Below are 21,337 nucleotides of genomic sequence, written 5' to 3' on the forward strand. Positions count from 1 at the left end.
CATTTTATAATATATTTTGCCACTCTGTGTCTCTTAGTTGTTGTATTTAGTCCATTGACTTTGAAAAAGATTATTGTCATGGAATTTTGTGTTATTCTTTTGTAAAAGTTTGGTGTGTTTGTGGATTCAATCTGTCTTTAAGTATCCCCCTTCAGTTCTTTTTGGTTATTTATTTTGGTTTTGGGGGGGCCAAATGCGCTCAGAAATTGCTCCTGGCTTGGGGGACCATATGGAATGCTGGGGATTGAACCATGGTCTCTCCTAGACTAGCACTGGCAAGGCAGACGCCTTACCACTTGCACCACCACCCCTGCTCTCCCTTTAGTTCTTTTAAAGTTGATTTTTACTCTATAAAATTCCTTGGCTTTGGTTTATCCTTGAAGCTGTGTATAGTTTTCTTTGTATAGGTCCTTCACATCTTTAGTCAAGTAGACTCCAAGGTATTTGAGTGTATGTGAGACTAATGTGAATGGGGTTGTTTTCTTAATATCCATTTCCTCCTTATCATTATTGGTGTATAAAAAGGTCATTGATTTCTATGTGTTAATTTTATAGCCTGCTACGTTGCTATATGGATCTATTGTTTCTAAAAGTTTTTTGATAGAACCTTTAGGGTTTTCTAAGTATAGTATTATGTCATCTGCGAACAGAGAGAGCTTGACTTCTTCCTTTCCTATCTGGATTCCCTTAATATTTTTTCTTGCCTAATCGCTATAGCAAGTACTTCCAGTACTATGTTAAATAGGAGTAATGAGAGGGGGCAACCTTGTCTTATACCGGAGTTTAGAGGGAAGGCTTTCAGTTTCTCTCCATTGAGGATAATATTTGCCATTGATTTGTGATAGATGGCCTTGACTAGACTGAGAAAGGTCCCTTTCATTCCCATCTTGCTGAGAGTTTTTATCAAGAATGGGTGTTGAACCTTATCAAATGGAAATCCATACCCTGCTCTTGGATTGGCAGGATTAATATCATTAAAATGTTAATAATCTCCAAAGCTTTGTACAGATTTAATGTGATACCTCTAAAGATACCGATGACATTTTTCAAAGAAGTGGATCAAACACTTCTTAAATTCATTTAGAACAATAAACACCCACGGACAGCTAAAAGCAATACTGGGAAAATGAAATATGGGAGGTATTACTTACCCCAACTTTAAACTGTATTACAAAGCAATAGTTATCAAAAAAGCATGGTATTTGGAATAAAGACAGACCCTCAGAGCAGTGGAACAGGCTTGAGTACTCATAGAATGTTCCCCAGATATACAATAACCTAATTTTTGATAAAGGTGCAAGAAATCCTAAATGGAACAGGGAAGGCATCTTCAATAAATGGTGTTGGCACAACTGGCTAGCCACTTGTAAAAAAAAAGTGAATTTAGACCTCCAGTTAACATCATGTACAAAGGTAAAATCCAAATGGATTAAAGACCTTGAAATCAGACCTGAAACCATAAAGTATATAGAACAACATGTAGGTCAAACATTCCATGACATTGAGACTAAAGGTATCTTTAAAGAGGAAACAGTACTCTCCAAACAAGTGAAAGCAGAGATAAACATATGGGAATATATTAAGCTGAGAAGCTTCTGCACCTCAAAGGAAATAGTGCCCAGCATACAAGAGCCATCCACTGAGTGGGAGAAACTATTCACCCAATACACTTCTGATAAGGGGTTAATATCCAAAATATACAAGGCACTGACAAACTTTACAAGAAAAAAATATCTAACCCCATCAAAAAATGGGGAGAATAAATGAACAGACACTTTGACAAAAAAGAAATACAAATGGCTAAAAGGCACATAAAAATGCTCCACATCACTAATCATAAGGGAGATGCAAATCACAACAACTATGAGGTACCATCTCACACCACAGAGATTGGCACACATCAGAAAGAATAAGAACAAGTAGTGCTAGAGGGGATGTGGAGAGAAAGGAACTCTTCTTTTTTTTTTTTTTTTGGTTTTTGGGCCACACCCGGCAGTGCTCAGGGGTCACTCCTGGCTGTCTGCTCAGAAATAGCTCCTGGCAGGCACGGGGGACCATATGGGACACCAGGATTCAAACCAACCACCTTTGGTCCTGGATCGGCTGCTTGCAAGGCAAACGCCGCTGTGTTATCTCTCCAGGCCCGAGAAAGGAACTCTTATTCACTGCTGGTGGGAATGCCATCTGGTCCAACCTTGTGGAAAGCGATATGGAGATTTCTCCAAAAACTGAAAGTTGAGCTCCCATACGATCCAGCTATACTACTCCTAGGGATATACCCTAGAAACACAAAAATACAATAAAAAACTCCCTTTCTCACACCTATATTCATAGCAGCATATTTACAAAAGCCAGACTCTGGAAACAGCCTAGATGCCCCTCAAAAGATGAATGGTTAAAGAAACTATGGTACATATAGACACTGGAATATTATACAGCCATCAGAACAGATGAAGTCATGAAATTTTCCTACACATGGATGTATATGGAATCTATTATGCTGAGTGAAATAAGTCAGAGGGAAAGAGATAAACAGAGAATGGTCTCACTCATCTATGGGTTTTGAGAAAAATGAAAAACATTTGTGTAATGATTCTCAAAGATAAAATAGAGGAGGACTGGAGGGTCCAGCTCCTGACATGAAGTTCACCACAGGGATCCTTTAGTGCAGTCACAGAAATAATTACACTGAGAACTATCATAACAGAATGTGATTGAATGAAGAAAGTAGAAAGCCTGTCTAGAGTATAGGCCAGGCCTGTGTGGGGTGGGGAGGAAGGACACTTGGGATATTGGTCATGGGAATGTTGCACTGGTGAAGTGTATATTTATATATATTAAAAAATAAAAAAAAAAGATAAGGCCTTCCAATTCTTACCACAGGCTGTGTTCTTTACACTGACTGTATAGAAAGAGGAGGTACAGTAAATGCAGCCCATATACACCTCAACCCAGGCCCTTTGCCTGGTCTGTATTGTGAATTGGGAGACAAAAAAAAAAAAAAAAAAAGAAGCTGTGTATAGTTCCTTAAAATATGAGTGAATTTCTGGCTGTGTAATGTATTCTTCATGAGGCAGTCATTTCTTTGAGTTTCTTCACTGTATCCCACCACTACCTTTGTGCCTGGAAGGTTTATTGCCTTAAGTAAATCCACTATAAAAATGTTAATGAGTGAGAGAAGTAGAATGCCTGTCTGGAATACAGGCGGGAGGGGGAGGGAAATGGGAAGAATTGGTGGTGGGAATGCTGCACTGGTGAAGGGGGGTGTTCTTTCTATGATTGAAACCCAACTACAATCATGTTTGTAATCATGGTGCTTAAATAATGATATTATAAAAAGAAAAAGAAAAATCTTATGTGTTCTACTAAAGACCTATTCCAATTTCCTTTTAAAATTTCTTAATTCTCTTTACTCTTGTTAAATTTGACATTTGTAAAATTTACCCACTTCACTTAACTCTAAAATGTATTAACACAGAAATATCATAATAGTCTTTAAATTTGTGTACCTCTAGAATTTGTTTTTGAAGAAGAATTTTTATTTACAATTTTGTGAAAATTTCAGAAGATTATATCTATTCATCTATATGTGTGTAGGTGTTACCACTTCCTCAAAGAGAGGAAGAGAGAGAGAGAAAGAAAGAAAAAGAGATCACCCATATGATGAAATAGAATCAAAGTAAGAGAACAACGAATGGTCATTCATCAAAACTGAAGATTTTGTCTTTTAAACTGAGCTTATGTGAACTGGGGTGAGCAGTTAGGACACTGGGGATAGGAAGTGGTGATGGTGCCATATTAAAATGGTGCATGCTTGAAAAATGTAATTAACAATATTGTAAATGCTGGTACTTCAATAAAAATTTTAAAAAGTGCATCACATAGTTGACATAGTTAATCATAATACATTGTTTCCAGATAAGTGAAGGCAACATTATTGAAAAAAATGAACTGAAAAAATAAAATGAATGAGATAAAAGAAAAAAGAGAAAGAAAGGTAGAAAGAAAAATACGGTAGAACACCCATTTGTGAAAATTATCGTATCACCAATGAAGTCATTAATTCAATGGCAGAAAATATAATAAGCTCTTGTTGTTACATGTCCAGTCTTTTAAAATGGGTGTTCCTTTAGTGATGACAGCATCAAACAATTGAAGTTGTTTAGAAATTCAAAGCTATGATATTATTAATTTTAGGGGGCTAATACTTAGCTGTAGGGCATCCTGGAAAAAGGCCCAGTCAAACATGGTGGCTGTGTTTGTAGGCCTGGTTAGAGTTTCAGGATTTCCTAGAAGAAGGGAGATAGGGAGAGAGTGCCCACATTTGTCCAAAAAAAAAAAAAAAAAAACCCTGGTGATATCAACCCGGTGTATCTGAAGTGTGTTCAGATTGGCATCCCTGAAGAGAATTGTAGAGGGTCATTGAAGAGGCAAGCCATCAGTGAAATGTTGATTGTCGGTAATGTAGGCAGCAAGCAAGTCTTCAGCAGAGTAGAGGCTTGGCCCACCCTCTCCTCTTGAGATGGCCAGCTTTGAGCTACGTGGACATGCATAGTCTTAATCTTTCTTGATTTTACATCTCATTTAAGAAAAGAGTGAGTCTATGTAGCTGGCCTGGTTTTAACATGGAGACTATATTTCTAAGTGAAATCCACTATGAATCTTAAGGATGCTCTTTTGTATGTGATTTCATTTTTCAATCTTGCTTCATTCAGTATTCTATATCTATGATTTTTTTTTATCATTTTGAGTAGGATATGTCATGTAGTATTTTTTGAGATCTGGTGCCTTTTGGGAATCCAGGGTGTGAGTACATACATTCTCCCATTCTGGAAACTTCTCAGCAATAATTTTTTAAATTATAATAGAACATTTAATTACATAAGTTTCCCATCAACACAGTAAATATTTAATGATGATTATATTGGTCATTTCCATTGGTTGGCAGAAGGTTCCTTTACTAAAGGCTCCCATGGCGCTCCACTGCATCATTTTTCTTGCCAGACTTAGTTCATTTTCAGCCTGCAGGATCAATTCTTCTATTTGACCACCCTGAAGTTGCTCTTCTAATTTTTTAACATCTGGTTCCGCTTTCACCATTCCCAGCTTCTCATTTGTAATCTGTTTTGTGTACGGTACTTCCTATAGGCTGCATTTTTAGGCATTTGCTCAAGAACATCAATTATCTTTGTGTACAGAATTCTTAGTATCTTCTTCAGCAAGCTTGCCATGGCTGCCAGCAATGATATCTTTGACTATTGTTTCTTCACAGGGGTTGATTTCCTCTGGTACACCAATGATTCCTATGTTATTCCTCTTGAATTCATTCCAAAGTTCTCTTATCAGCTAGTTGTTGATTTATTTTAAGACTTTTACATCTTCTGTTGTTGAGTGAGACATCTACTTTTGTGTAATATTCTATGGTGTTAGATATGGACAAGATTTTTTTTATGAATAACTACTATATGGTACTGGGCTATATATTTACATGGTAAACTATAAAAGAAAAACCCATAAATGTTATGGGAAATGGTTATCTTTTGAAAAGAGTAGGGTGATCAGTATTAGGAAGAGGCAGAAAGGAAGTTGTAGGACTTCTTTGGAATTTCTGGCAAAGTTCATATTTGACTGAAGAAATGGTTAGTTATAGGGAGCATTGGTTTTGTAATCATATTTGGTGAGATTAATTTTTCTGTATGTCTGACTTTATTTTTTATAATAAAGTTAAAATCAAATAGATGTTACTCTGTTCTTCAAAGAATCCCAGGACACTTAGAAAAAATTCAACTCCTTCCTGGGGTCAGTGCTGGTCTCATAACCTTGCCAACCTTCTTCATCCTATGTTCTACCACATGCTATATTCTAGCCACATTGGCTTGTATGTAGTTCTACATAAAAATCCCCTGTAAATCATACAATTCTGTCTTCAAGTTATATCCTAAAATTCCATGCTTCTTTAAAAATCGTGTTGTTATTTTGTTTTGGGATAACACCTGGTGGGACACAGGTAGGATTCCAAGCCTCAGAGCTTGAAGTGCTCTGTGGTGTTGTGGATCTAATCCCAGGTTCCCACATGTAACACCATTACTCTAGCCCTCTAAACTATCTCCCCAACCCATCTTGCTTCTACCACCAACATTCTAGATTCAGCTCAAAACAATCTCTTTTCATTTACTAAAGGTAGAGAATAAGATAACTGGAGAGTGGCAGGGTTGAGGGAAAGGCCAATAAACCAACGAGTCAGGATTCTAGAGGGTGATTTCTGTAGATACTCAATTCACAAAAAAACTGTAACACTCAAGTATCAAGTGTACCAGGAGTTATAATTATCCAAAAGAAATATAATGCAGGAAAGAGTTGGTGAGTGAAACCAAAAGTCCGGGGTAGCACAGCATGCACACATGGAGTTGTTGGGAGGCAGGGAATGCTAGAGAAAGTGCAATGAACACCAATAAAGATGCTTTTCAATCCATTCCTAGTAGAACAATAACTCAGTTGACAGTGTCAAATAAAGAAAACCAAGCACAAAACACACAAATCCTATCAATTTTGATCAGTATGTGGAGATAGAGAGAACTACCTTAGGTAGTAAGATGCTTACCTGTCTGTTGTAATGTTTTGCTAGTAAATAGCTAAGTGTTGTTTTTCCTGAAGATGGAGGTCCAAATATAAAAATTTTAAGGGGTGGCCTTGGCATAGGTGGAAGAAGATAGGGACGTGGGTTCAATAAAAAATTCTTTAGTGCTTCTTCTGATGAAAGGCAATACATTTTACCTAGAAAACTTAAAATAAGCAACAATCATAAACAACTGAAATAAAACAACTTTTAAAAGAAGTATATATGCTTTAAAATTAAGACCAATCTTTCTATTACTTAATAAAAACAGTGAGTTACCCGCTTTTAAGGACACTGGACAAGTACGCCCCATTTGCTTCTATGCCATCGATATCTTGGTGCCATAAGTTTATAAGCTGCAAGAGTACGGAGAAGTTCTTCCTGATAAAAAAACAAATGCTATGTTAGGTAAGAATCTGACCATATGTTTTGCTGAAGTGATAATGTTAAAAAATATTGCTAATCTTTATTCAGTGTTTTGTTTTGTTTTGGTTTGTTTTTTGGGTCACACCTGGCAGCGCTCAGGGGTCACTCCTGGCTCTACACTCAATAATTGCTCCTGACATACTCGGGGGGCCATATGGGATGTTGGGATTTAAACCATCGTCCTTCTGCATCTAAGGCAAATGCCCTACCACTGTGCTATCTCTTCAGCCTCTATTCAGTGTTTTTATTTTAAGGTCAAATAAGTGTAAAACAGGTGGAATGTTTTCTATTATCTGTTTCAGAAGGAGTTTAGAAAAATTTTAATTGAAAATGTTTGAAAATGCATTAAATTCAACTTAGCTAACTTTAAAAAATAGTAAAATTATCTGTTATCTGTTACATCCTGCTTTCTTTATGAATTTGCTTAGCTGATTCATCCTTATGTACTTTTTGCTTCTAATATAGATCACTGAAATAATTGTGGGGCCTTACTAAGAATGAACCTTGAAATATTTCCATAAAAATTGAAAAGGAGAGTGACTTTAACATGTCTTTTCTTAGAGTATGAAGTCATTAGTTTATATTAGTCATAGTTTGGGTATTGGGATTGTTTGTTTGTTTGTTTTTGTTTTTTTATTTTTGGGTCATACCCAGTGATGCTCAGGGGTTATTCCTGGCTATGCGCTCAGAAATTGCTCCTGGTTTGGGGGGACATATGGGACGCTGGAGGATAGAACTGTGGTTCATCCTAGGTTAGCACATGCAAGGCAAATGTCCTATCACTTGCGCCACCACTCTAGCCCCTGGTTTTGGTTTGTTGAGCCATACCTAGTAGTACTTGGTAGGATCAATCCCAGTAATGCTCAAAGGGACTTGTGGCACTGGAAACTGAATCTGGACATCTGGAAGGTAAAACATCCTATCCAGCTCTCTGAGTCAATCTTCTTAGTCCAGTTGTTGTTATCAATTCTTGTTTTCTAATGTATGAACTAAAATTTACTATATGCATCTGTGCATATGTTACATATAGGTATAAGAGAGAGTTTATGTAAGGGTTCAGTATCATCTGAAGTTTTAATATAGGTCTCTAAGGATAAAAGAGCTATCACATTTTGTGAATCTGAGACTTATGCCTATGCATGCAATAGTTTTGAAGGACAATTTTTTTTCTTGTGGAACCCCTCATCCCTGGGGATTATGAACACTTTAAACATTTCCAGCATTGCAGACTTTGAAGGGATCAGCTTCTGTGCTGATCATGAATTCTGCCTATTCCTCAAGCACCAGCTTCTGTTACTGAAGTCCAAGTACTAAATTTAGCCATCCTCATTCATTGAGATCTGTGGGCTAATAGCACAGAATCACAAAGTAAACTATTTCTTTACAGGTTATTTTATTGAACTTCTATTTATACATGATGCTGGTTTTGAATCAGAACTTGTTTGAAATTCTCCTCATCTAGATGAAGTGAAATTTTCTAGAATAGTCCTAAACTTCCATTTAGAAGTCATTCTGGGGCAGGGGGGATAGTACAGTAGAGTGGATACACAGCACCCTAGATTCGATCCTTTACACACCATGGCATCCAAACTTATTGCTGAGTATGGCCTTAGAGGTCCTTGAATAGTACCATGGTGACCCTGGTTGTCCTCTGCATCACAGGGCTTGGGCAGCACCACATCCCCAGGCTCTAGCAAACAACTGCTGTCTCAGTTGGCTGAGCATCAACTGTAATTGTCACTGGGTACCTAGTATTGCTTGGAAGGCCCCCAAATGAAACAAAATGAAAGCATTTGTGGCACTATTTGGGGGGGGGCACACTCTGTGACGCTCAGGGGTTACTCCTGGCTATGAGCTCAGAAATTGCTCCTGGCTTGGGAGACCATATGGGACGCCAAGGTATCAAACTGCGGTCTGTCCTAGGTCAGCCACGTGCAAGGCAAGCACCTTAACCCTGTGCCACCACTCTGGCCCCCCAAGTGGCACTTTTTATTTTCAGCAGTTCTACTTGCTCACCAACACATCCATGGTTCATGGCTATTGGGGGCAAAATAATTACTGAAAATGGTAGACTGATAGAAAGAACTGAGGGAGTGCTTCTAGATTTGAGGATTCCAGTGCATTTGTTTTCCTTAGTGCTGATAAATATTTTAACTTATCCTAGGTTTATTTCTTTTTTGTTGTTGTCCCTATGGTTAGTTGTTTTGGCTAAATGTATTTCTTGGTTTTAAAATGTTTATTTTGCCTGGGTTTAGTATTCATATGAATATTGTGCTAATAACACAACAACTTCTTCATAGTACTCAAATCTTCCTTTCAAATATATCTTTAAAGATCTTTAAAACTTGAGGGTATCCTATGATAGGCTTTTAAATAGTTAAATGCAAACTTACGTTTTCCAATGCGTAATTTATTTCTTCCTCTGAACTCTGAAGTTTGGATATAATACCTGCTCTTCTTAGGTTCAGATATTTAAGTCGATCCATAACTGTCTAAAGTTAAAGAACAATAACTTAAATTCAATGGCTTTTCAATGGCTTAAAATTTTTTGAGCAGCATTTTGTCTTTTTTATAAGGTTTTTTAAATATAAAATCTTTATTTAAGCAGCATGAGTACAAGCATGATTCAGTCATAAACAAAACACTAGTTCTTCACCAGTGCAACATTCCCACCACCAATGTCCCCCCTCCCTTCTTCCTAACCCCTCTCTGTATTCGAGACAGGCATTCTACTTCTCTCACTCATTAAGATTGTCATGATAGTTGTTTGTGTAGTTATTTCCCTAACTTCACTCATATTGTGAGCTTCATATTCTGCTTCATATAGTGAGCCGGTCCTTCTGGCCCTCATCTCTATTGTCTCTGGGTATTATTACAATCATGTTCTTAATTTTTCTTAAATCCATAGATTAGTGAGACTATTATGTGTCTCTCTCCCTCTGGCTTATTTCACTCAACATAATAAATTCCATGTACATCCATGTATAGGAAAATTTCATGACTTCATCTCTCCTGATGGCAGCATTTCCATTGTGTATATGTACCACAGTTTCTTTAACCTCAATGGCTTGAATTTAATGGCTTTTCGTTAAATTCTAAAATTTTGTAATGATAACATAAACTTCTGACACTTTCGAGCTTCTGGAAGCTTGCTGGCAATCCTTGGTATTTCTTAAGATGTATATGAGTGTTGGATTAATCAGGTTCCATCCTATTCAGGATATGCTTGCTCCTCTTTGGTTGGAAGTACTTTTGGATGGAAGTATCCTTTGGATTGGTGCCTTAGACCACCTTTTCTACAATCCAGGGTGTGGTCTGGCTCTTACTAATAAAGACCTGGGTGTCAGGGAAAAACGCTGGCGGTTTCAGTTTTCCACCTCTGAGCTGTTTACTTTTTAAGAGCTGAAGGCTTGCATGTGGGAGTTCCTGAACTTGTTTTATTCCCTTAATGGTGTGTGGATTATTTCCTGCATTGGTTTTTGCTTCCAGACCCACATCTCTCTCCAATGCCCTGGATTAGGGCATGAGGCTTACATTTCATATGAGTAATTCTATTTATACCTCTATTGCCACATGGCTTCACCATGGCTGTCTGAGTTTCTTCTTTTTGAAGGACACCAACAATATCAGAACAGATAACCACCCTTATCAGCTCAACTGATTACAATGGAAAAATTTCTATTTACAAAAAGGGTCACATTTAGAGATTATGGAGGTTATGGCATTAACTTGTATTTTGGAACATCACAATGCAATTAATAAAGGTTGCCCTTTGGTTCCCAGAAACTTTCATTCTTAGAGGAGTGACTATAAGCGATTTCTTTTAGCTGGAGAGAAGTGGGTATATTTCAGAATATATATTCATGGACTATTCTGCTATTTCAAGCCAAGGGCTGTCTGAGGCACCAGAAGTTGGAAAACACAAAAGCAGAACCTCCATATAAATTTTGTAGGGAGCACCACCCTGCATATACTTCGAAATTTGACATTTAGCCTTAATAACTATGAAAAATAGATTCTCCATTTCAACCACTTTGCAGTATCATAATAGCCTTACAATCAGTAATATTTCACACAACTGAGGCCCCAATAGACATTATGAGTGTGTCGTAGGCTGTACTTGATATATTTGTGTAAGTTTACTCTAAGAATTTATGGGGCACATTTTTTAAATAAATAAAACAAGTTAGAGTTTTTTTTTCTTTTACAAATACAACAAGTCAGAGAACAAGCTTTTGTTATTGTGAAGCAACACAAGACTATACTTTGTAACAGCAAGATTAAGAAATGAATATGGATACTGCCTGAAAGAATCTGAATCACACACAATATCTGAGATGAGAGATGGACAAAGTACTGATGGTGGGTGGATATCTGCAATAGTCTATATAATTTGTTCACAATTCATTCTTCCCCCTTCCCTTGTTACTTCATTTTGGATGTAGTACATTTCATTATGCCTTTGGCTTTGCCTAATGGGTAGGGCAGACATAGCAATATGTCATGCCCACTGAGGACTTGTTTGCTGGTACACAGGTAACTTTCAACAAGATATACCAGAACATCTGTCCTATATCTGAGCACAGAGACAGAAGTAAGTTCTGAACTCTACCAGGTGTGCCACCCAAATATATAAAGATGAATAAACACAACAACAAAATGGTGTCAGACTAATACATAAATAAACATATACATTTTTCCTGAAGTTATTAATGTAAGTCCAATCAACAATTCTTCAGCTTTCTACACTGTGAAGCATTCTCATTTAACATTGCACTGACCATGAAGAGTTCCTCTGGGGGCCTGTTTCCATCTAGTTCAATTAGATACTGAGAATTATGTCCAGCCATTACTTCCTGAAGAAAAGAAGACAAAGAAATCTTATAATCCAGTTTCTGTTAGAAAAACTTAAAGCAAGATTAGAATTTTAATGTATCATTATTTTATTTTGTGTGTGTGTGTGTGTGTGTGCAAAGAAATATAGAGACAAGACGTGTAGGTACATGGTCAAGGGAAAATATGGGCTTGAAGTCCTGGGATTTTTTTATTATTATTTTTATGAAGTTTCTTTACTTTTCTTTTTCTTCTTTCCAAGTTTTATTTTCAAGTAAAAAAAATTGCTATACACTATTGATTCATTTTCAACAAAAAATTTTTTGGGCTATATTTCTTTTATACATATATTCACTGAGTAATAGTTAAAAATGTGATTGATTTATCTCAGTTTTTATTCCCCTGGCTATGGATGAATTGTAGGAGCCATAGCTAATTTTTAGAAATCCAATCATAACTTTTGTGAATCTTTTCTAAATGATTCTTTCTTTCTTTCTTTTTCTTTCTTTTTCTTCTTTCTTTCTTTCTTTCTTTCTTTCTTTCTTTCTTTCTTTCTTTCTTTCTTTCTTTCTTTCTTTCTTTCTTTCTTTCTTTCTTTCTTTCTTTCTTTCTTTCTTTCTTTCTTTCTTTCTTTCTTTTTTTTTTTTTTTTTTGGTTTTTGGGCCACACCCGGCTGTACTCAGGGGTTACTCCTGGCTGTCTGCTCAGAAATAGCTCCTGGCAAGCATGGGGGACCATATGGGACACCGGGATTCGAACCAACCACCTTAGGTCCTGGATTGGCTGCTTGCAAGGCAAACGCCGCTGTGCTATCTCTCTGGGCCCCAAGGATTGTTTTTTCTAACATTCTTTTTTGCTTTTTTGCTTTTTTTCCCCTAACATTCTTCTCAGGATACCATATATGGTGCCAGAGGGTTGGTTCAATAAAAGACAAGTGCCTTAACCTCAGCCCATCCTTAAACTAGATTTTAAAGAGTGAATAAATAGTCTTAGAGTTAAATATATGCACCAGGTCAGACCAGTAGTGAAGATTTGCAAGAATGAGGAGTGACCCAAAACAGAAAAGAAAGATCACCTGATCTTGGCTTATTCCTAAAGTGGTTTATAAATTAGAAAATAAGAGGGATTCGTTTGTTCTTATTTGTTTTCCTGAAGTCTTTTATAGTTACATTGAATTTTAGTGGCTTTGGCCTCCCAAGTGAAGTGACATCTTAGTCATATTAGACATTCTTACATAGACCAACTTTGAATAGCTCCTATAAAAGCCAATCTAGGGATAACTCTTATCCAGATTGCAATGTGATTAAATTATCAATTCCTTTTAGTTTTTGTTGGCTTGATTTTTTTGTTTTTTTTTTTTTGGGTTATACCTAGTGGTGCTCAAGAGTTACTCCTGACTCTGCACTCAGAAATAGTTCCTCATAGGCATGGGGGACCACATGGGATGCCAGGATTTGAACCATTGTCTGTCTTGGATCAGCTGCATGCAAGGCAAATGCCCTGCCGCTATGCTATCTCTCTGGCCCCTATCAATTCCTTTTAGAATAAAAAATTAGAATAAAAAATTACCTTAAGTATACATAAATAAACTCCCCTAGGAATTTTTGAAAAATGCTATAGTAACTTTGTAACAATACTACTGCTTTGTATAATAAATTTCTGTGAAATAGCCTGTAAGTTAGAAGCCTTATTCTAACAGCATTCTATAAATTGAAAAGGAGGAAAATCAGGCCTATAATATATATGGGGATTAAAAATTATGAATGCTATTTAATTGGTGATAAATACAAGTACCACAAGCATCAATCAATGTACCCACTTTCAATACTACATCTTGCTTTACCTCTAAACTAGGAAGAGTTGTTTCCCTAAAAAGCTTGACAGCCCACATAATATTTTCCATGTAATCCTCAGGCCTCTGAACTAAATGTTGAAGAATTTCAGCCACCACCTGAATTCCAGCAATAAATGCCTAAAAGGAAAAGAAAAAGATTTTAAAATATGTTTAATTTAATAATTATTTAATTGAAAAACTATGTCTCTGCAACCATTCTAAATGTCTGTCCTACCTTATCTTAGATTCCTTCATTTTTGAGGATGAGGGTTAAGGGGTGTTTTTGTTTGTTTGTTTTTTCACTTTATTCAAAGGTTTTACTAGGCTCTTTGTTTTGTTGCTACACATGTTCTTCTGAAGCACCAATAGCACATGAAGACTCTGATATAAGAATGGAGGAAATAGTCCTTGCTACAGAGAGAGCTCACATTCAGTGGGAGACTATAATAAGGAAGTAAACAAAGTGCAATTTCAGAAAGTGATAAGTACTGAGAGGAAAATAAACCAGAGGTTAGTCTCCTGCTGTCCTTCAGTGAAAATTGGAACATGTTGCAAATGCAAACTACATACAGGTTTCAGAAATTTACTCTGAAAAAGGAATCATTAATTGTTTTATTGTTTACCTGTAAGGAAATATTTTGCATATGTTAGATTTAATAAACTCTATTGTAAGATCATTACCACTTACGTCTACTTTTGGACCAGCACTCATAGTTACCAGCACTATTTTCTCTTTTTGCTTTTGCTTTTAGAACCATACCCAGTAGTGCTTAGGGATTACTCCTGGCTCTCCACTAGGAATCACTCCTGGAAGTGCTCAGGAGACCATATGGGATGCCAAGGATGGAACATGGGTCAGCCACTTATAAGGTTGCTATTCTATAGCTACCTGCCTGCTATGTACTTCTCAGGCCCCAACAATAAGCACATTTAAGATACATCTGGCTAGAATCTATTTCTCTTAGGCAGGCTGAGCTAGAGAGTGGCTTCCTTGGCAGCCCTAGGTGTGCAAGTGCAGAACTGTAGGCAGAGAGAAAGAGGAGGAGAATTAGATTATAGAATAGCTTTTGGGGGTGCCTTTGAAAGCAACACAACTGAGGTACTAACCACAAGGCCAACATGGCTGAATACAGAGAATAGGCAGGAAAGACTGGCTGAGATTGAGCTCAGAGAGGCTGAAATCTAGTCAGCTGTGAAAAAAGTGTGACTTTCAGCAACTTGTTACTAGGTGTCTTCCTCATCTCCGTTTTTAAATGACTGTGGCTTCTATGAAGTAGGAGATAAGAGGATGGAAAAAAGTGGAGTCAAGAAAACCTTTGAGTTTGTGACATTCCAAAGTGAGCACTCTCCTGTAATTATTGGCTGGTGGCTGTTTTGCTTGTTCTAATGCAACTGTGCCCCTCAGCAGAAGTCATAGTAAACAGGGCCACTTTGGTTGACTTCAATCCAAAGACAACATTTATTTTCCATAACTTCGACCTACACTGTTCTTTAAAATGTTGGAAATAAAATGGCTCAATTTAATTTACTTAAAATAGCTGATCGTGGCTTTTGTTGGAAAACTAGAGTGCCCAAGAAAAATGGGTAGGCATTCTCATGAGGCAGAAGCTGGCTAGGATGGAGCTAAGAGGCCATTGTTCTCTGATGATTCCTTTGCTTTCAGTTTGGAAAAACAGACATATTTGGTTGGTGAACACTTTGTTTTACTAGTATTACCGAGGAACTAAAATTTTAATTTTATTGACTTCAATTAATTTTACTTTAAGTAGCCTATGGGTCTAGTGACTATCATATTAGATAGTGCTGGTCCAAGGCTACCTTAGTCCACACTCTGCACAAATAAATTTCTGACTGACACCATAAATTGACATAACCATGGTCTTGCAACCAGATGAGTTGTGACTCTTCTGTCTCATGGTCTTTTCTTTAAATGGTATGTTTGATTCAAACTAAAATGATTACCAAAAAAATTTCATTGCTATTGATACTGGCTATGGCTTCTAAAGAGAAAATTATTTTATAGTTTTATATTTGTGTTCCTGTTATAAAAACAACTCACATTAATTAATATAAACATTGCATTGGCTTTAGGAGTACAATGTGGAATACAATATCATAAAATATGTAATGTTAGTATTCTGTATTTGCATTCTGTATTTTGTACAGTGATTATCACAGATAAGTCTAGTGAAACTGTATTACCAAAATTACCTTTTTTTTCTTATGATAGGAACTTAATGCATTAATTTAGTTTTCAGGTATGACCAGTGGTATTCAGGGATCACTTGGAAGAATCTTTGAGGTGCCAGGGATTAAACTAGGAATAACCATGTGAGAGGCAAGTGCCTTATCCTATGCTATCTGTCATGCCAATGAACTTTTTTTTTTTTTTTTTGATTTTTGGGCCACACACGGCGGTGCTCAGGGGTTACTCCTGGCTATCTGCTCAGAAATAGCTCCTGGCAGGCACGGGGGACCATATGGGACACCGGGATTCGAACCAACCACCTTTCGTCCTGGATCGGCTGCTTGCAAGGCAAATGCCGCTGTGCTATCTCTCCGGGCCCGCCAATGAACTTTTAATTTTAATCATAAACTAATTTAAAATGCACAAGGAAATTAGGGAAGATTTATATGGCTCACATACCACTTAGGATATAATCAGGGCACCTCATATGCAGCTGAGTGCTAGGCAAGTGCTAACGTGGCTACATTTCAAATGCTCAACAACCACACAGATGAGTGGCTGCCTTACTGAGAGCAGGGGTGTGACCCCAAACCTTGGGCAAGTCACTTGGTGGAGTGGCTCCCAGCACTCCACAAAGGGTAGCCTTACCCTCGAGCCACCTGTTTCCGGAACACACTACTGGGTGGAAGCTATTGACAGGGTGTAGAAATCTCCCTCCTTGTTTTGCACTCCAATACCTTTCCCAGGCTCCAGCACAAAATTTCCATGAACTGGCAGATCTCACCTATTCCACCTCTTCTAAAATAAATCCCTAAAAGCCCTGCCTTCCAGCTCCCTTTCACCACTTTCTCTGATTTAATCTTGAACTTCAATCATTACCTATTCAAAGTGAACTCCTAGTCGCACACAAACTAAACTGTTTTTCTCTTCAATATACTTGTTTTGGTTTACTTATAAAATGTATACAGATGAAAAATAGTGTAACTGTGATATATGTCCAAATTTGAGCATATATAAAACCAACATCCAGATCAAGATGTAAACCGTCATCAATACTCCAGTACTGATATAATACTTGTTTAGGTATTCCTCTAAACCCACTACCTTGATATATTAAGATCTTTTATTGTATTAAAAAATAAGATAAATGAGGCACATGTGTTGCCTGGGTACATGGTACCAGATCATATGCTGCCTGTATCTCCCCTCCCGAGATGTGAACTTTCCTAATTTTATAGTGGCTGTTACCAAGGTTCCCCTCACCTTTGTAGAAGCCCATTCTCTCTCTTGAAAGAATTAGTTATTACTCCCTCTCTTTCTTATCCTCTTCCTCCTCTTCCTCAGTACCTTCAAATAAAATCTGTTTTTATTTTAAAAAAATGAGTCCAGAGTGATAGAACAGCAGGTAGGACACTTGCCTTGCATATGGCGGACCCAGGTTCATACCCAGGTTCAATTTCCTGGTATCCCATCTGGCCCCCTAAGCACTTCAGGAGTGATCCCTGAAGAGAGGAGTAAGCCCTGAGCACAACTGGATGTGGCCCCCAAACCAAAATAAACCAAAAAGATAATTTAACAAAAATTAAAATAGATAACATACACTATGTGATATTAGGATATTACCTCCTCTTCTTCTTGCTCTTCTTCCTCTTCCCCTTCCCCTTCTTCTTCCCCTTTAGTTTCTTTCAGGCTTTCTTTCTTCTTTTTCCTGAACTTTCCAATAATGTCAAGGTCCCACTGCTCTCTTGTGTAGAGGTGTCCTGTAAGACTGTGCTGCCTTTGTCCGGAAACCCTTTCACATAGATCATGGTCAGAACACTAAGGGACAACATTAGCTGTCACTTAAAACATTCTGAATGTTTTCATTTATGCTTTATATATTAATACATTGTGTTGTACACGAACAAAACATTCCTAAAACTAATATTTTAAATGCAACATTAAAGCAACATATTATGTGAGTTTTTATCATAAGCTTTCACAAGCTTGAGACATTATTTCCATGCTAGGCCAAAGCTTTTCTCAATTTGAACTACATATTGATGAGAAAATCTCAGAAGTTTGGTGATAATAACAGAGGGATGAAAGAACTAAAGAGGACAACAACAAATAATCTCCACAGGTACACAAGAAAATTCTGAAAGGCTAATTTCAAAAGCCTAAATAGAAAGTAATGAATGAATTGAAACCTACCATATTTTCCGGCGTATAAGACGACTTTTGAAACAAAAAAAAAGTCAACCGAAAATCGGGGGTCATCTTAAACGTGGAGCATATCCCAAAAAATGTTTCAATATGCCGCTAAAGGAAAATTGTCTGAATATTGCCACAAAATGAATTTTCCAACTCGATCCTGCACCAATCACTGCAAGGCTGCTTGAAACGCCTCTCTAACTCAGTCAATCCTAGCAGCCTTTTGATGCATGCAAATTAGACAATGTTCTGGACCCGCATCTACACTGTAAAAGGCCTGCTCGGATTGGCCAGAGTCAGAGAGGAAGTCTATTACAGAATAACCTTTGAACCTTTGCTTGTTGTGATTGGCTCACTGTGGTACAGTTGCAGCACAGGAACTTTCTGTCTGATACAGCGAATATAGGCCTAAACCTGTTTCAACTGCAAAATTAGGGGGTCGTCTTATACGCCCAGTCATCTTATATGCCGGAAAATACGGTATTTTCAATACAGAAAAATCATACATAGTTTTCACTATCATAGCAATTGGGGTTGAGGGACAGGTATCACAAAATAGCAGTGTAAACTTTTCATGTTGTAGTAGAAAAAGCAGAGTATAAAGTTAAAAAAAAAGCCAAACCAAAGCTTGTAGTAATTTTGTTTCATAATGCTTTCACATGTGACATCTTTCAATAAAATCTTAAACTGATTCTGGAAGAGAAATAAGCTGACTTAAAAGAAACCAATATGATAATATGTTCTCATCTGACTCTCTTATGAGCAAGCATGCAAACTTGGAACTTGGCCTGTGGATGCACAGCCCACATTTGGGGCACAGTATTAATGACAATTAGGATTCAGGAATGTGTGTGCCTCATGCTCTGAATATATTTCAGGGAACAAAAATCTGTTACTGGTATTCTATGGTAGTGATTCCCCAAAGTATAAGGATGTCATATGTTTAGTGAACCAGACAGAGAGATCATTGCTTGCCTTTGTATCCTTATGATAGCTGTTAGCGTCATTCTCAGATTTTGATGCTGACAGATCATATACCACATTTAAGAGAAATAAAGCAGGAAGCTTTTTAGAACTTCTTTCTCCCCCTTTGTCTTTCCCTTATCCATTCTCTTCCCCTCCTTTTCCCTTTCCATTCCTCTCCTTCTCTTTTTACTCCTCTTCTCCCCTTTCCCCTTCCTTTCCTTTTTCTTCCCTTCCCTTCTCTCTAAGTGTACCCTCGTAGGGTTCAGAGAACCATATATGGGGATAGGTCCCCACACCACCCAAGTATTTTCTGATTTATTAAGACCACCTTCTATGTTGAGATGGTATGGTATGATTATTTATTGAGATAATATTTTTATTTTAGTGACCTCATTTTTCACAGGAAAAGGTTTCAGCCATTCTGGTAATTTTGAAAGCATAGATTTTTTATCTTAGCCACTCAGAATACCTATTCTGGGTTCCCCTATAAAGACAATTGCTTTCAGTTGTATTTTGTTTTTACTTGTAGAAGATAAAAAGTGAGGGTGGGGTTGAAAACATGCTTCAGATCAGTAGTATTTAAATATCAGTGGGCATCAGAGACATAAGCGTTTTCAACGTAGACAGAATTTTGAAGCTATCTATGTTGACTAATAGTTTGACTAGTATTTCTGTGGTAGGGCCTGAGAATGTGTGATTCCAACAAGTTTCTGAATGCTGCTGATGCACTTGACTCTCAGACAGTGCTCTGAACCACTGCTGTAGTAGACCACTGACTCTTCCTTAACCATAACTTAAGGATAAAGATCACTTTAGGATATGACTTAAACAATACACATTTGTTTCAGAAAATTAGCTTATGCTAATTTCAGAAAATTAGCTTATGCATAAAAATTTGCAAATGATTCAGGAGATTCATGGAGACTTAAGGATTAATGGGATCAGACTAAGAACTTCTGCTCTAAAAATTTCAGGCTTCATTTTTTCAATAATATTAAACCTTCTGAGAATAAATTTCATACTGTGTTCTGTCTCACATTCTGCTCTCTGGTTACATTCTGTTCATATAAACCACTGTGGACATCCACTATCACATGTAGTACCAGTGGGATTCAGGACCTCATTTTCCATGTGAAGTTTTCTACATGAAAATGTTAGATTTCATTTTTTACATTATATTAAGATACATGCTAAAAATTTCTCACATTGTTAGTGGGAATTTTGTTTTTCCTGAGAAATACTTTGTCTTTTCATGACCAATATAAATTTTACACAAATGGTCATCCATATATTTAGACTTTGGGGCATACCAGTTGTGTTCAGGGCTTACTCCTGGCTCTGTGCTCTGGCTCTGTGATGTGTAGCAGTATTTAAGAGACCATATGTGATACAGGAAATTTTAACAAGCAACTTAAACTCTGTGTTACACTCTTCAGCCCAATTTTCTTTCTATTTTAATTTATCAAATGTAGAGCAAAATTTATGCTCTGAATTTAGTAAGCACTTGGGATCCCATGATTGTAGCTTTTTGTTCTTGTTCCACTAGGACTTAAATTCCTGTACAATCTCTATTTTTCCATGGCTTAGACTGTAGATTTGGGCTCAGTTGTTTGAGATCTTTTCATCATTATGCATAAACACATCCTCAGAGGTATTTTAATTGAATTCTGACATCATGATTCCTGACAGCTCTCAAACTCTTTGGGGAATCAGGCAAGATCTTAAGATATATATATATAGTATACACATACACATATATATTGTATACACACATATATATTTATATTTTTTATATATATAGTATACATACATATATGCTATGCTCAGGGGAACTTATCATTTATTTGGATCCAAATAATAGTATCACCTTAACTGAGTTCTTATTACATCCCAAGAGGCACCTATTTATTATCCTCTTTGAAAAAAGGAAATCAAGGTTGCTAAATGTGATTTATAAAGTCTAAATTGTTAAAATGGTGATGCAGAAATAACTGGCTTTTTTTTGTTGTTTGTTTGTTTTGTTTTTTGGGTCACACCCAGCAGTGCTCAGGGGTTACTTCTGGCTCCATGCTCAGAAATCGCTCCTGGCAGGCACAAGGACCATAAGGGATGCCGGGATTTAAACCAATGACCTTCTGCATGAAAGGCAAATGTCTTACCTCCATGCTATCTCTCCTGCCCCATGGCTTTCACTCTTAATCTAGTAGTATTTGTTAACATTTTTATGTTCCTTCATTCACTTTTTTTTTCTTTAAGGGAGAACCTTATCATGTAGCTGCAA

At 37.0% G+C, this 21,337-nt stretch overlaps 1 protein-coding gene, 1 non-coding gene and 1 pseudogene across 2 annotated transcripts in view; 1 reads left to right on the forward strand and 2 right to left on the reverse strand.

Moving 5' to 3' along the window:
- The window catches only part of AK9 (adenylate kinase 9), a 190,930-nt gene that overhangs the window by 157,600 nt on the left and 11,993 nt on the right, over positions 1–21,337 (reverse strand). The window contains 7 exon segments of the mRNA XM_049772605.1: positions 6,602–6,809; positions 6,886–6,922; positions 6,925–6,997; positions 9,436–9,530; positions 11,820–11,898; positions 13,719–13,847; positions 17,521–17,715. Of these exon segments, the coding sequence (XP_049628562.1) occupies positions 6,602–6,809; positions 6,886–6,922; positions 6,925–6,997; positions 9,436–9,530; positions 11,820–11,898; positions 13,719–13,847; positions 17,521–17,715 (816 nt within the window).
- On the forward strand, positions 2,862–2,994 carry LOC126007789 (small nucleolar RNA SNORA51). The gene has a single exon (XR_007495272.1). It is a non-coding gene; the product is annotated as a small nucleolar RNA SNORA51 (small nucleolar RNA).
- Positions 4,851–5,231, reverse strand: LOC126005906 (NADH dehydrogenase [ubiquinone] 1 alpha subcomplex subunit 5-like; annotated as a pseudogene).

This window comes from Suncus etruscus, chromosome 4, assembly GCF_024139225.1.
Source record: "Suncus etruscus isolate mSunEtr1 chromosome 4, mSunEtr1.pri.cur, whole genome shotgun sequence".
Classification (NCBI taxonomy): Eukaryota; Metazoa; Chordata; class Mammalia; order Eulipotyphla; family Soricidae; genus Suncus; species Suncus etruscus.